The sequence below is a fragment of the Electrophorus electricus genome, chromosome 22 (genome assembly GCF_041902795.1).
Source record: "Electrophorus electricus isolate QZ-2024a chromosome 22, ASM4190279v1, whole genome shotgun sequence".
NCBI lineage: Eukaryota > Metazoa > Chordata > Actinopteri > Gymnotiformes > Gymnotidae > Electrophorus > Electrophorus electricus.
The window spans coordinates 3,477,596-3,490,382 of NC_137518.1; the positions used below are offsets into that span (position 1 = coordinate 3,477,596).

General features: G+C 48.8%; 1 protein-coding gene across 1 annotated transcript in view; it reads left to right on the top strand.

The window, feature by feature from the left end:
- Window positions 1-12,787, top strand: part of foxj3 (forkhead box J3) — an 87,331-nt gene that overhangs the window by 68,392 nt on the left and 6,152 nt on the right. Inside the window, exons 4-8 of the mRNA XM_035520299.2 lie at window positions 2,500-2,583; window positions 4,783-4,884; window positions 8,499-8,630; window positions 10,506-10,680; window positions 12,085-12,513. Of these exons, the coding sequence (XP_035376192.1) occupies window positions 2,500-2,583; window positions 4,783-4,884; window positions 8,499-8,630; window positions 10,506-10,680; window positions 12,085-12,513 (922 nt within the window). The remainder of the gene's footprint in view (window positions 1-2,499; window positions 2,584-4,782; window positions 4,885-8,498; window positions 8,631-10,505; window positions 10,681-12,084; window positions 12,514-12,787) is intronic.

Below are 12,787 nucleotides of genomic sequence, written 5' to 3' on the forward strand. Positions count from 1 at the left end.
AGCAGTGAAACGAGACATTTCATGTTGGTGAACCTTTTGGTTTTGAGGTCATGTTAGTAGGGGTATATTTTTATGTAACATTTAGTATCGTTAGTTAGTAGGGGTATGTTATTGTGTAACATTAGTATCCTTAGTAGGGGTATGTTATTGTGTAACATTAGTATCGTTAGTTAGTAGGGGTATGTTATTGTGTAACATGAAGAAATATATAACTTCATTTATTCATTTTTATTTCTCTGTAGGCTAAAGTAATGTAGATCATTGACAGGAAAGCTTAGTCTAAAAAGAGGAGGGTTTTTTTGTCTCTAGTGTTGAATTATATTAAACAATGTCTCAAACAAGAATATAATAAACATCTTAATTTAATTGTGACTCCTACACAATGTTGTTTTAATGCCATATATTCACGAATGTTGTCAATGTCCTCTTTCTTGGTGTGTGGGTGTGTGTTGTCCCCTGTCCCTAGGGATGGAGTTAAGAGTTAAAGTAGGTAGAAACTCCCATCCCATGGGATTTTTGCTTTAAGATTTTTTAACTAATGAACAGACATGCTAGCTAGCCTGCACCCCTATACCAGAGCGAGGGAGCACAGCTCATTTAAACCGAGCGGCGGCTGCCATCATTCTCGCTCACCTTGAGCTGTCCTTCAGATCTTGGGGTGATTATGCTTCCGCACTGTTAAGAGGACGCGGGTAGCAGTGGGCTACGTAACGATACGGTAGAGATTTGTCTCGCTGGGAGTGACAGCTGCAGCGGGTTTCTGCAGAGGTGATCCTGAAACAGGTATTAGGAGTGACTGATGAGGTCATCTCTCAGTGTCAGTTAAATGATTTGTTGAGGACCTGTACTCATCTAATCTGATTACTGTAAAGTAGCAAGTAGCATTCCATCGCCTTCCTGTGGCATTAGTCAGTGGTGACTAAATCGGTCGTGCACTGTCAAATTAACCCCCCCCCCCCCTTTTTTTTTTTAAGGATAATATTTCATAGGTTTGTGCTGCACTGTACTTTTAAATGCTATTTTTAACTTGCATCTCAGCATCTCACCCAAGTTCCCAGATACATTTTCTCCAGTCATTAGTTATAGTAGTCTAATGGTGTTTAGGTGATGAGCGCCTCAGTAGTGATGATTTCACTGAATGTTTAATTAGTGCACTGGGAGTGGTGGTCCTTTGCCCTACTGTTTCTGACATTGGCTGACCGCTGCAGTGAGCAGCATTTGAGCAGGGATGTTTTCACGTTCGGATGGCTGATTGCTTGGTTGGCCATTGCTGATGGACGATCATAATGGTCCTCCTTTTCCTTGAGATGTTTAACGCTTTTCTTTTGTCTGCAGAGGGTATTTTTAAGGCGAGGTGTCGTACGGCTCCTTGGGCCTGCCATGGGCCTTTGTTTGTTCTACACTGTCAACACAGCTGGTTAACATACTCCAGTAGTGATCAAGTGTTAAAACGATGATAATGAGCATTTTCCATTGGGAACACGGACAGCTGGGACACTGAATTCAAATCTGCCAGATTGGAGCTTCCTAAATCTGTTGGGTTTGTAGGGTTGTGTTATTTTGTTGAACACTGTTAATTTTCTAAATGTAAATTCTCCAGTCTAGAAAATGCAGTGCACTCAATTCTTCCTGTTTACAAAGTACTTCCAAAGGTCTTGACATCTCATGACAATTGAGATTTCATCACATGTAATACGAAATAGTTAAAAACAAAACCCTGGCCTAGGGATGACGGAGAGATTTCTTTTTGACCAGCTTTTTGAGCCGTTGTTGCCTTTAGCTCCAGGGATGAGCAGGACTATTGAAAAATAAATTAAATGGGAGGAATGCAAAGATAAATTATTCAGTCGAGGTGTGTGTGGGCGGCGGGTGGGGGTGTACCAGCAGACCCATACCAAGGTGTGCTATTCTCTGCCTGATTATCTGAGAACGGACCTGACCAGCAACCCAACACCTCTCTGTCCGTCCCTGAGCTGGACCAATCGATAAAGCCCAGGCTAAGCAAAGGGGTTTCAGGTGGGCCGCGGCGTTTTACCCGAGTCTGCCGAGGCTCAGAGGGAAGGGCAGGAGTGGGAGGGAGGAGAGGGAGCGTCTCCTCCACGCAAGACATGCTGCTCCATGAATGTCTTCCTGACATGATGGGCTTACAAATGAGCTCACTGAAACTTTGATGAGCTGAAAGCTCCACATGATGGACAGCACTTGAGGAGAAGACAACCCAACCCAAAGCCTGATTCCTCAAGTTCTGTTCTTCCTCCACTGCAGAAGTGTGTGTGTGTGTGTGTAAGTGACTCGCATATACTGCTAAACCTCTCCGTGGATCATCTTTCTCAGTGAAAACTTTCCTCTGTGAACTTTTGTTTATGAAAGTTTCTTAGCGAGTTTTTTTTTTTTTTTTTCCTCCCCCCCCCCCCCCCCCCCCCCGAATAGATGTTTTCACACTGTGGTTACGGTACTTTGACATGGTTTGGGCTTAATGCTAAATTTTCTTGTTTACAGGGTTCGTACTGGGCGATCGACACAAATCCAAAGGAGGACACATTGCCCACACGGCCCAAGAAGAGACCTCGGTCTGGAGAGCGGGTAAGTGAGGGAGGTATGGGACCCCCTGGTGGTCAGTTTACAGACAAACCCAGATCATTAAGCAGGGACTGGAGGTGATAAGTCCTGAGCAGTCTCTCCCAGCATTCAGCTGAACATCCCTGATGCATCACAGGATCACAGAACAGAGGGTGCTGTTCCCCCTCATTATGGGAGACATTTACATCTTTTTTTTAAGTAACTAGATTTACGAGTGAATACAATTTGAGCAATTCAGGGTTAAGGGTCTTGCTCAGCAGCTCAACACTAGCAACCTGGCAGTGGTGGGGCTTGAACTGGCAACCTTCGGATTACTTATCAAGTACTTTAACCACAGGGCTACCTACCACTGCCCCAAAGACATAGCAAGGGATGGTCATTAGTTAGTACAGGTTGTATTTAATTTTGTGTTGCGTTTTATTTCACTGTGTTTGTGGTATTAGTGACCATGCAGTTTTAACAGAGGATCACTAAGCATGGTCTCGGGCTGTACGTTTGAAAGTACAGAGCCCCTGTTCCCAGATGGCTTCCACTTTACTGACTCCTGGCTGCTTCTCACCTTTTCACAAACTCCATAAATGTGTGTAGAGAATTTCCAGTCTATTCACATCAGTCAGAGGAGAATTGGTGTGTATCCATTCAGCTCGTCAGAGCGCTGTCTGAGACTGCTTTACAGCCAAACACACACACACACACACACACACACAGGTTTGCCATTTTGGAATCTTGAGACTTGCTTTTTATATAACTGCCACTCTCTGGTTCTGGCTTATCTCGTAGAAGGGGGTCTAGCTTATTAATAAACTGTGCCGCAGGCAACCGCTACACACGCTGCATTGCACAGTCTTTTTCTCGTTTTTAGCAAACATCAATTAATGCCGAGTTTCTGCGCGGGTTATTTTCAGCTGAAGCCTTTCGCCTCCATTATTTATGAGCAGCGCAGGCAGGCAGGAGCGCGGCATTCGGCCGCCCTCAGAGCGCTGCTTCCGGGCTGACCTGCTTTAGAGGCTTCTTGCGTCATTTTGTCCATCTCTGTGTAGCGGATGGGAATGTCGGGGGGGTCCTATGTCTGCAGTGGGGAGACGGCATTGAAGCACTGACAGCAGGGTGCGGGAGAGAGAGGAAACCTCGCATAGTTTAGTAAGGGCGCAGGTCTGTCTTGTGGCGTACAATCGAGGGGGTGTGTGTGTGTGTGTATGTGTGTGTGTGGTCAGAGAGAGGGGTGTCCTCAGTGGGGCTGTTAAAAATGCAGAACTGTGGGCTTCAGTAAGAGTATCAGTGACTCCGCACACTGCTCTGCCCTCAGGCAACACACAAACAGCCAGAGAGGATCCATGTCCATTCACTCCAGTACTCCCATCGCTCCAATCAAAAGCCTCTGATTAGACCCCCTCTCTTTCTCAATGAATAGTGCAGGGAAAGAAATTAAGGAAATGGTTTCTTTCTGTGTGTGTGTACGTTCCTGCGTGCGTTGCGCACGAAACATACATGCTCTATTAGTGTTTAAACACACACACGCACGCGCGTGCACACGCACAATGTCTCTTCCTTCTTGCTGTCTGTTTTTAAGAAAGTCTCAGACATTTAAAATTGTGACTTAGTGAAATCTCATTTATGTTTATCATGAATTAAAAATCGCATTGTTGCCAAGCGATCCTCTTATAATAAGCAGTTTTGGGAGACAGGCATGCTCAAGTTATCTCCCTTAGCAAGAGGGGAGTGTGTAGGGAGTCTCTCTCTCTCTCTCTCTCTCTCTCTCTCTTCATCTCCACACAGTGCTTCCAATTTTGACCTAAATAAAGGTGTTGCTCTTTTATTGTTATTCATATGCACTACTTGTCCCCGCCCCCCCAACCACACTTTTATTGGTTTTTATTTATTTCTTTATTTTTAACTGTCTGCGCACTTGTCTTGACTTTAATTCACCAAGGTAGTGTCAAATCCCCTCGAGCATGTAGTAATCAAACGTACTGCAGATTGCTGTGTGTCTCCTTGGCCTGTGCGCCTGTGCGTTTTCCACCAAAAGCTCAGGCTCGTCTCGCCGGTAAAGCGACAGTGTCTTGCTCTCTCCCTTTCCCCACTCCCTCCCTCTCTCTCTGTGTGTCTCCTTCTGCCTTCCATGTTTCTCTCCTCTCTCTCCCCTCTCTCTCGCTCTTTCCTGCTGCTGCTACATTTTAACTGTAAGTTCTGGTGTCCCTGCAGGCTTCCACACCCTACAGCCTGGAGTCAGAGTCTCTGGGAATGGACTGCATCATCTCCGACACTGCCTCTCCGACGCTGGCGATCAACACTGTGACTAACAAGGTAGCCATCAGCCTACTGCAGCTCGTTGCAGGCCAAGAAGGCCTGAGCAATTAGTGGGGGGATTTTGTCTCTTAGTTGTAAACACCAAGATCTGCTGCATGGGCCACTTGCCATCTAGCCTAGTGAGCTTCACCCTTGCGTCCTAAGAGGGGTAATAAGAAGGGATCAAGGGTGCTTGGACATTCTATGGGGTTTTTTTTTTGTTTGTTTTTTTAAAATATTTGTTTGTTTTTTAATATTTTGCTTGTAGAGAGCTGATTGTAATGAAATGTCAACGTGTTGAAACACAGAAATCTTGCAACTGTTAACTGAGCCAAACTCCATCCCCCATCCTATTTAAAGGATGAAATTTAATTTAGTTTCACTCTGCAGTACTTCCAAGCACTGTGCATTCCTGTCGTAATCCCGACAGTCTCCACACCCGCACAAAAATAAATGCCATCTGTACACCAGGTGCCCTATGTCCATTCTCTCCACACAGCTTGATGTTCTTGTGAACGTTGAGCTTTTATTTTGGAGGATATGAAGTGTGCGCAGTGCCGGGGGGGGGGGGGGGGGGGGGTTGGTGATCAGGCCCTAGCAGGTGCAGGTTTTATATAAGGCTCTGAGCTGCAGGTAGAGAGCTGTGAAGGTGCGCTGGTCTGCCGCCTGCCCTCGGCACCCTGACTGCAGCACTCTGACATTTAACCTTGAGCCCTTTGGCTTGTTGCTTGCCCTGCCCTGCACTCTCTGGAGGGTTTTTACAGCAGTGGGCAGCTATTAATCTACTCCAGCCTATAAACCGACAGGATTTCATATTAGCCGCGATGTTCTAGGGAAGGACCGATGGGAGCTTTGGCTGGGTGTGCAATCGTTGAGTGAGTGTGGATGGTAGTTTGGGTAATAGGAAGTGCTTCATTGAGCAATGCTTCATACAACTTCAGTTTCTGGAACTGCAGGAACAAATACTGGATGTTTGTTCCTTCCCACAGCTCCAGCAACGTGGTTCCTTGACAGACGGGCATTAAAAAAAACACAAGCCATGTTCTCATGTCTTTTCCTCTTGTGTTCCTGTTTTAGTGATCAGTTTGTCTACAGTGGATCTCAGACTTTCAATCTGTACAACAAAATGTTTGCTCAGCTAATGCATTTGCTAATGGATATGATTAAAATAAACTAAAATTAAAACGCGCATCAGCTCTTAGAGTTTGTCCGTTTAAAATTCTGAACCTGTTATTCAATCCCTTCAAAGAATTTCTTCTGCTCTCACGCTATTTCACAAAAGCCCCACGGCCTAATTGAAGCTGTTAGTTGTGGCGCGTGACATGATCCGACCTCCTTGCACAGGGAGGTCTGAGACCCGCTGGCAGAGAACTGGGTGTCTGCCTAGCTGGTCTCTCTGTCCTTTCTGCTGTAATGATGGCACGAAAGCCAAACGAGTCAGAGACAGGGTGGGAAATTAGCCAGTGTCCAAGCGCCGCAGCTCCTCGGAGAGGCCGTTTCTCCTCCGAGAGGCCTGTACGTGGAGCAGACCACGCCCCTCTCCCTGCTCTGTGCCAAGCCACAGGAATTCCCTCTTTCTCCAGCTTTCCCCCCCTGCCATCGCAGGTCTCTGGAAGCGCGAATTGCAGTGGCCAGGACTGAGCACACCCCGCCCACCGCTCTTTTGCTTTTTTTGCTGTCTATCTCTCACTTTGGGTGGCTTTTTAAAGCTTCTAGTGTAAAATTTAAGTATAAAAATAGTTCAGTATAATAAAGATCTGCACAATATTTAAAATTAATTAGCTAGTTACTGCAAGGAAAACAATGATGGATACAAATTAATTTTCTGACAGCAGTCGAGGAAGAAAAGCAGTCCGTTTGAACTGTGAGAAATGTGCTGTCTCGTCTGTTTTGCCATTTCCTCGGCACACGCCCCTCTGTTTCCCGACGTCTTTTAAAACCCCAGACACGGGGAATCTTCTCTCCAGCGCGCACCATTGTCTAAGGCACCTGTGTGGATTTCTCTTTGATTTCATAATCCGCGTCTCTTGCTGCAGATTATGCTGCTATGTAAAAGACACCGCTGGCTTTTGACTGTAATTCAGGGCTAAATATAGTCCTGCCTCTGCTGTTCCACCTACGGAGGCTCGGGACTGTTTGGAGTGGATTCGTTTGCCCTTCCTCCCTCGCCCTGCGCTGTTTTTGCGGCCGGGGCATGCCCTGCCCTGCCGGTGTGGGTGGAGCTTTTGAGCTCTCTGGAGCCCAAGTTGTTTGTTGTTGTTGTTGTTTTGCTTTCCTTCCCCCCCCCCCCCCCCCCAGGACTCTTTATGAGGAAAATAGACTGTGGTGGCTTAGAGCTTAAGGCAAAAGGCTCCTTTTATGACTTAATTACTCATAACATTTATAGTACTTGCACTTGTGCGGCGTGCCGCAATTGATTGCGACTGGATGTTTTTCTGTGCAGTTGAACTGCAGAGCGCTCCGACGAGCCCTGGTCTGCTCAGGCTCCGTGGGCTAGCCGCTCTAATGAACGCTGGTACGTGGCCCACACAGAGCTGAGGGGAAAGGTTGTAGTATGCAAATCAGGCCATCATCTCCTCCCCTTTATCCCGTGCAGCCTGGATCTATTATGTGCTGCTTTTGAAGGGGAATAATAGGATTGGGGTGGTATTCTTTCTGCCTGAATGATAATTCTCTGTAAGAGACTATGACGTGACTAGTATTTTTTTTTTCACCACCCTCCTTGTTTTCTCTCTCTCTCTCTCTCTTCCCCCCCGCCTCTTTCTTAAATTTTTTCCCCCCCTTTTTTTTTGCTGTCCATTTGTTTGAACCAACCAGACCCGAAAAGCCCGACTTCAGCTGCGTTCCTGTTGCTGACAGTAACGTAACTGAGACCAGCCGTGTGTCAGCCGAGCGTCTGTGCTCACACACTGCTCCGGTGTTTGGACACACTAACCCACCCCAGACACACACACACCTATCCACTCATGTAGCCCCGTTTTCTGTGTCTTTCTCTGCTGGGACGTGTTTGCGTGTGCGTGTGCATTGTTGTACCGCCAGCATTGTTCCAGTCCCATTCATCCTTTCCTGTGACGGGAAGCTTGGTTTGGGCCTATCCTCTCAGGATCTCATTATGTTCATTTACATATCAGCCCTCCAAATGCCTTATTTCTCTCCAGAACCCCCACCCTCCTGAGCAGCACATATTTGCAGTAAAGCTTTTCAGATGATAATTGGGATTACTGTGTGAAGTGGGGAGATTTGCTGCAAGCGCTGTATTCGCGCTTTGGAGTGAGAAGGTCAGGTTGTCGGCCTGGTTGACATCTCCGACACAGGCTGGAAAGTGACCGCCCCCCCCCCACCCCCACCCACCCAACACAATCGGGATCAAATCCCCCATCTCTCATACACAGCAAAGGTGATATAACAGCTTAGATTGTTGGCACAAGTGGAGCTGATCACACAGTTGACCTCAGGAACTGAAAGTTTGTGTTGGTTTGTGTGGTTCTTAACCCCCCTTGTAGGACATGTTGATTCCTCCATGGAATCTTCTCTGATGATGATGATGATTTGTTGTTGTTGTTGTTGTTGTTGTTATTATTGTTATTATTATTATTATTTGATGTGTTTTTCTATGTTCATTGTCTTTTCAGGTGGCATTGTACAACCCAGACCAGGATGGGAGTGACAGTCCTAGAAGCAGCCTTAATAACAGCTTGTCTGACCAGAGTCTGGCCTCGGTCAATTTGAACAGCGTGGGCAGCAGTGTGCACAGCTACACGCCGGTACAGCCCAGCCGCACTCACTCAACCGCTACTCACTCCCCCTCTCCCTCCCTCTACCAAACTCCCGACCACATCTTCACTCAGTCAAAACTGGTACGCTTTTCCAGCATTAGTGTCCCGAAATTCACGCCGAGCTGAAGTTGGAGGGTTTTCAGAACAGCCGACTGCAGGCTCTTTGTAGCCGAGCTGCGGAGAGTCATGCCACCCCCTTCCCCCTTCCAGCAGCGCCCGGCACGCATGCATTCACGGTGGGGTGCGGAGGCGCGTGCATGGGTCTGGCTGGCGGTGGGATTAAGGGAATGAAAGGCAGCTTGCACACTGCCGGGGCCACGCTAAAGCGAGCGGCCATCTCTGAAGGCCTCCCACCGGAGACGCCCCCGCCTTTGTTGTGGTCTCCCCAAAGCCCTGCGCACCCTCCAGGCTCTCAGCGTTGATCCAGCACAGACGCAGATGAATTCACCACAGCAGGCCAGACGATGCTTGCTCTCCCTCTCTTCTCCTTTCTTTCTTACTCTCGTTCTCGTGTTCTCTCTCTCTCTCTCTCTCTCTCTCTCTCTCCCGTACTCTGTGTGTCTCATGATCATGCTCGTTCTTTCTTTCTCTCTCTCTCTCTCTCACACTCTCTTTCACGCTTACTTCACTCACTCCCGTTCTCCGTCCTGAATCTGGCCACTTGTGTCTCTGCACTGCAGGTGGGTTTGGGTGGACTCACACAGCATGCCAGCAGAGCCCCAGCTGACTCCCCTCGCATGTTAACATCGCTGGCTTTGCCACGGTTCCAGTCGACTGACTCTCTTCTGTTGTTTTTATTTGCATGTATCCCATTGGGCAGTGATTCATGGTCAGACATGTAAATGTGCCCCATCCGTTTGCCCTCTCTGGGCTCCGCCTGCGGACAGGCTGGTAATGGGGCCACTTTGTCTGCCGCTTACACATTCTTGCCTCTCTGGTAGTTGCGTGGTTGCGGACGCTGTAACTGCTCTGGGAGCTGCTGTAGTGAATCACCCCATCTAGATGGGCAGGGCATCTCGGCCATCAACCAGTGAAGAGCTCCTCTTTAGTGTCGCCCATAAGTGTCTTAATAGACCTGAGAAGACGTAGCCACAGGGAGAGATTACACTCTCACACGCGAGCAGTTACAGGCCGGCATAAGTGCCTAACTGTGCTCACTACACAATGTAATGTGTGAAATGAAAGATTAAGAGAGAGTGGTTTTCATTACTGTGGTGTCTTCATATAGCAAGTATATTAGTATATCTCCGTTATACCATTATTCCTTAGTTACCAGTCTTTCGCAAAATACATCAGTTGAGCGGCACTGTTGTGGTGGTGGTGTTTAACCCTGTGAAGTTTTAGTTTTAGGATGACTGTTGTAAGATCGGTTATTGATTTTGGTCTTAAGTTCCATCTTGCTTACGTATTGGGTCATTTGATGGTCCTGAGAAATAAGTGCTCAAGCTCTTGAATAGTAAACAAAGACTAGTAAGCCAGATTTTGCCCTGGAAGTGGTCCAGTCTGTTGTAATTAGTCCCAGTCTGGCTGTTGCAGTACGAGTTCTGCTTCAGTTTTACCGTCTGGAGGAGTTGGTGAGCGCTGCTGACGGAGGCTGGTAGGAGAGTGGAGGAACGCACACGGCCCGTGAGCCTTCCTGATGCCGTCTGGTTGTCCACGGCGACAGCGCGCAGCTCCTGATGTCCTTTCTGAGCGCTGTGATCGATCCTGTCAGACCTGCGGACGGTCCAGGCACAAGTGCCGCCGCCTAGTTTCATTTCACGCTGCTAATCTCTCTCTCTCTCTCTCTCTCTCTCTCTCTCTCTCTCTCTCTCTCCCTCATCCCTTCTGCCATCCCTCCTCTCCTGCCTGTCTGTCCTTCAGGTGACGAATCACCCGGAGCCGGTGTCCCAGTCCCTGTCTCTGCAGCAGCCGCAGCAGGCTCAGTACAGCATCCCCGACCGGGACAAGCAGCTCCTCTTCTCCGACTTCGAAGATCTCAGTGCCTCATTCCGCAGCCTCTACAAGTCTGTGTTTGAGCAGTCCTTCAGCCAGCAGGGTGAGCGGGCCGCCTCTGTGTTCTCTCTCTGCAAAAAAAACAACGAACAATGGCTAGGATCTGAAACAGATAGGAGCCAACCTTACGACCTCCCAGAGTGTGACCCAAAAGCAGCCATGACCCGCTGTGACTACCCATGCTTCTACGAGGAGGTGGTGGGATGTAAATGCTTGTTATCTCCTGGTTTTATCATCCTCCAGAGAGTCCTTTTCCGGTGGCGGGGTGGGGAGGGTACTGTGTAATGAAAATGGATTCCGCCGTCTGCTTGACAGAAAGGAATTTTTGCCCTCAGATGGCGAAAATACAGTTCCAGCTTCAGTGTGCAAGCACAAAAGCTTTTGAGCAGTTTTAAAACCCTTTTCACTTGTGCTGCGATTGAGCGATGTTCAGAAAGCCCTTCGAGTCCTTGAGCTGCCCCCCGCGGTGCAGAGTTGGCCTGCCCCTCCCACACAACCCCCACCCACCCCCCCAGTGAGCGCACTGCCCGCCGTCTCTCCATGCCGACGTCTTTTTAGAGTGGTCCCTTCCTTTAATCTGTCATCTATGTTTCATTAGTTGAAAGCTGTTACCTTTTTACATGCATAAAAAATTGAAATCTCTTAGTCAGGCAAGCTCAGGCAATTAAAGCACACCAGTAAGCTGGAGAGAGGATTTCACACCCCTGCACTGGAGACACTGAGCTAATTCACTGGCTTTGATAATAGGTAATGAGCTCACATTATTATTCTGGGGGCCTGCCAGCTAATTGCTTTCTGTACTCTATGCGCTTGGACAATGGGTTGTCTCTGCTGATAAGAGATGCCCCCCTGTCACCCCTCCAATGAGTGTTCTCTGGCGATTGCAGTGTTGCTGGCCCTGGAGACAGCTCTAAAAGCACTCCACTGGAATAGCTGTAGTGTGCCAGCACTGGGGTTTCCTAGGAGTGGAATCTAGAAGTACATGCACATATATACACACACACACACACACGCACGCACACACACACGCACGCACACACACACACACACGGCTGGACGTGGGCACTGGCGCGAGCGTTGCCTGTGATGCCCCTGAAGCAGGCGACTACAGCTGCAGTGTCAGACACGCCTGGAGAGAAGTAGAACGGAGGGGCAAGGAAGCTGAGTCACTGCCCACCCGCCAGCCAGCCTGGGTGTGCGCACTCCTCCACTGCCTTACACACACACAGAGGCATAGTTATTTATGCTGCTTACAGGAGGCTAGGAACAAACTGTTTATGGCTCTTTACAGACAGAAGCAGCATTTTCATTGTATAGGAGCAATTTGGAAAGTGTAGGGCTTTGGTGAATTATGCTAAGTGCTAACTGTGTGTGTGTGTGTGTGTGTGTGTGTGTGTGTGTGTGTGTGTGTGTGTGCGCGCGCGTGTGGGGGGGGGCCATGCTGCAGGTCTGATGGGCATGCCGTCTGAGTCGTCCCAGCAGAGCCACACGTCCTGTTCCTACCAGCACTCCCCAAGCAGCACCACCATCGCCCACCCCCACACCAACCAGAGCAGCCTCACCCCCTCACACCCCAACAACATCCCCAACAATGGCAGCCAGGTGCCCCTGTCCCACTCCTCTCACGGCCAGCACCTGCCCCAGCACGGCCCGCACGCCCACGCCCAGCACCCGCATGCAACACACGCCCAACACCAGGCCCACGCCCAGCACAGCCAGCACACCCAGCACACCCAGCACACCCAGCACAGCCAGCACGCCCAACACAGCCAGCACGCCCAACACAGCCAGCACACACAGCACTCTAGCCAAGCCCAACACCAGAGCCTTCCTCACCAGCCCCATCCAGGCCAGCAACAGATGCCCTGCAGCACCGGTAAGAGTTAAAACTCCACTTTGTCTGCCCTCTTTCTCCTATTAGTCCCCCAGCAGTGGACTTTACTCCACACGCGTGTCTCCCCGACACTCTGATTTATTCAGGCTTGGTCTGATAGTCGTTTGATTTAGATTAAAAACTGTATTGCAGCTCTGGGGCACTGGATAGTAAATCCCGATCTGATTTATGTTCTTTACTTTAATGAGAACAAAGCAACGACACCACAATTCACAGCCCTGTAGCAGAGGCCTCTGGTTCCCCCTGCTGGTCAGAC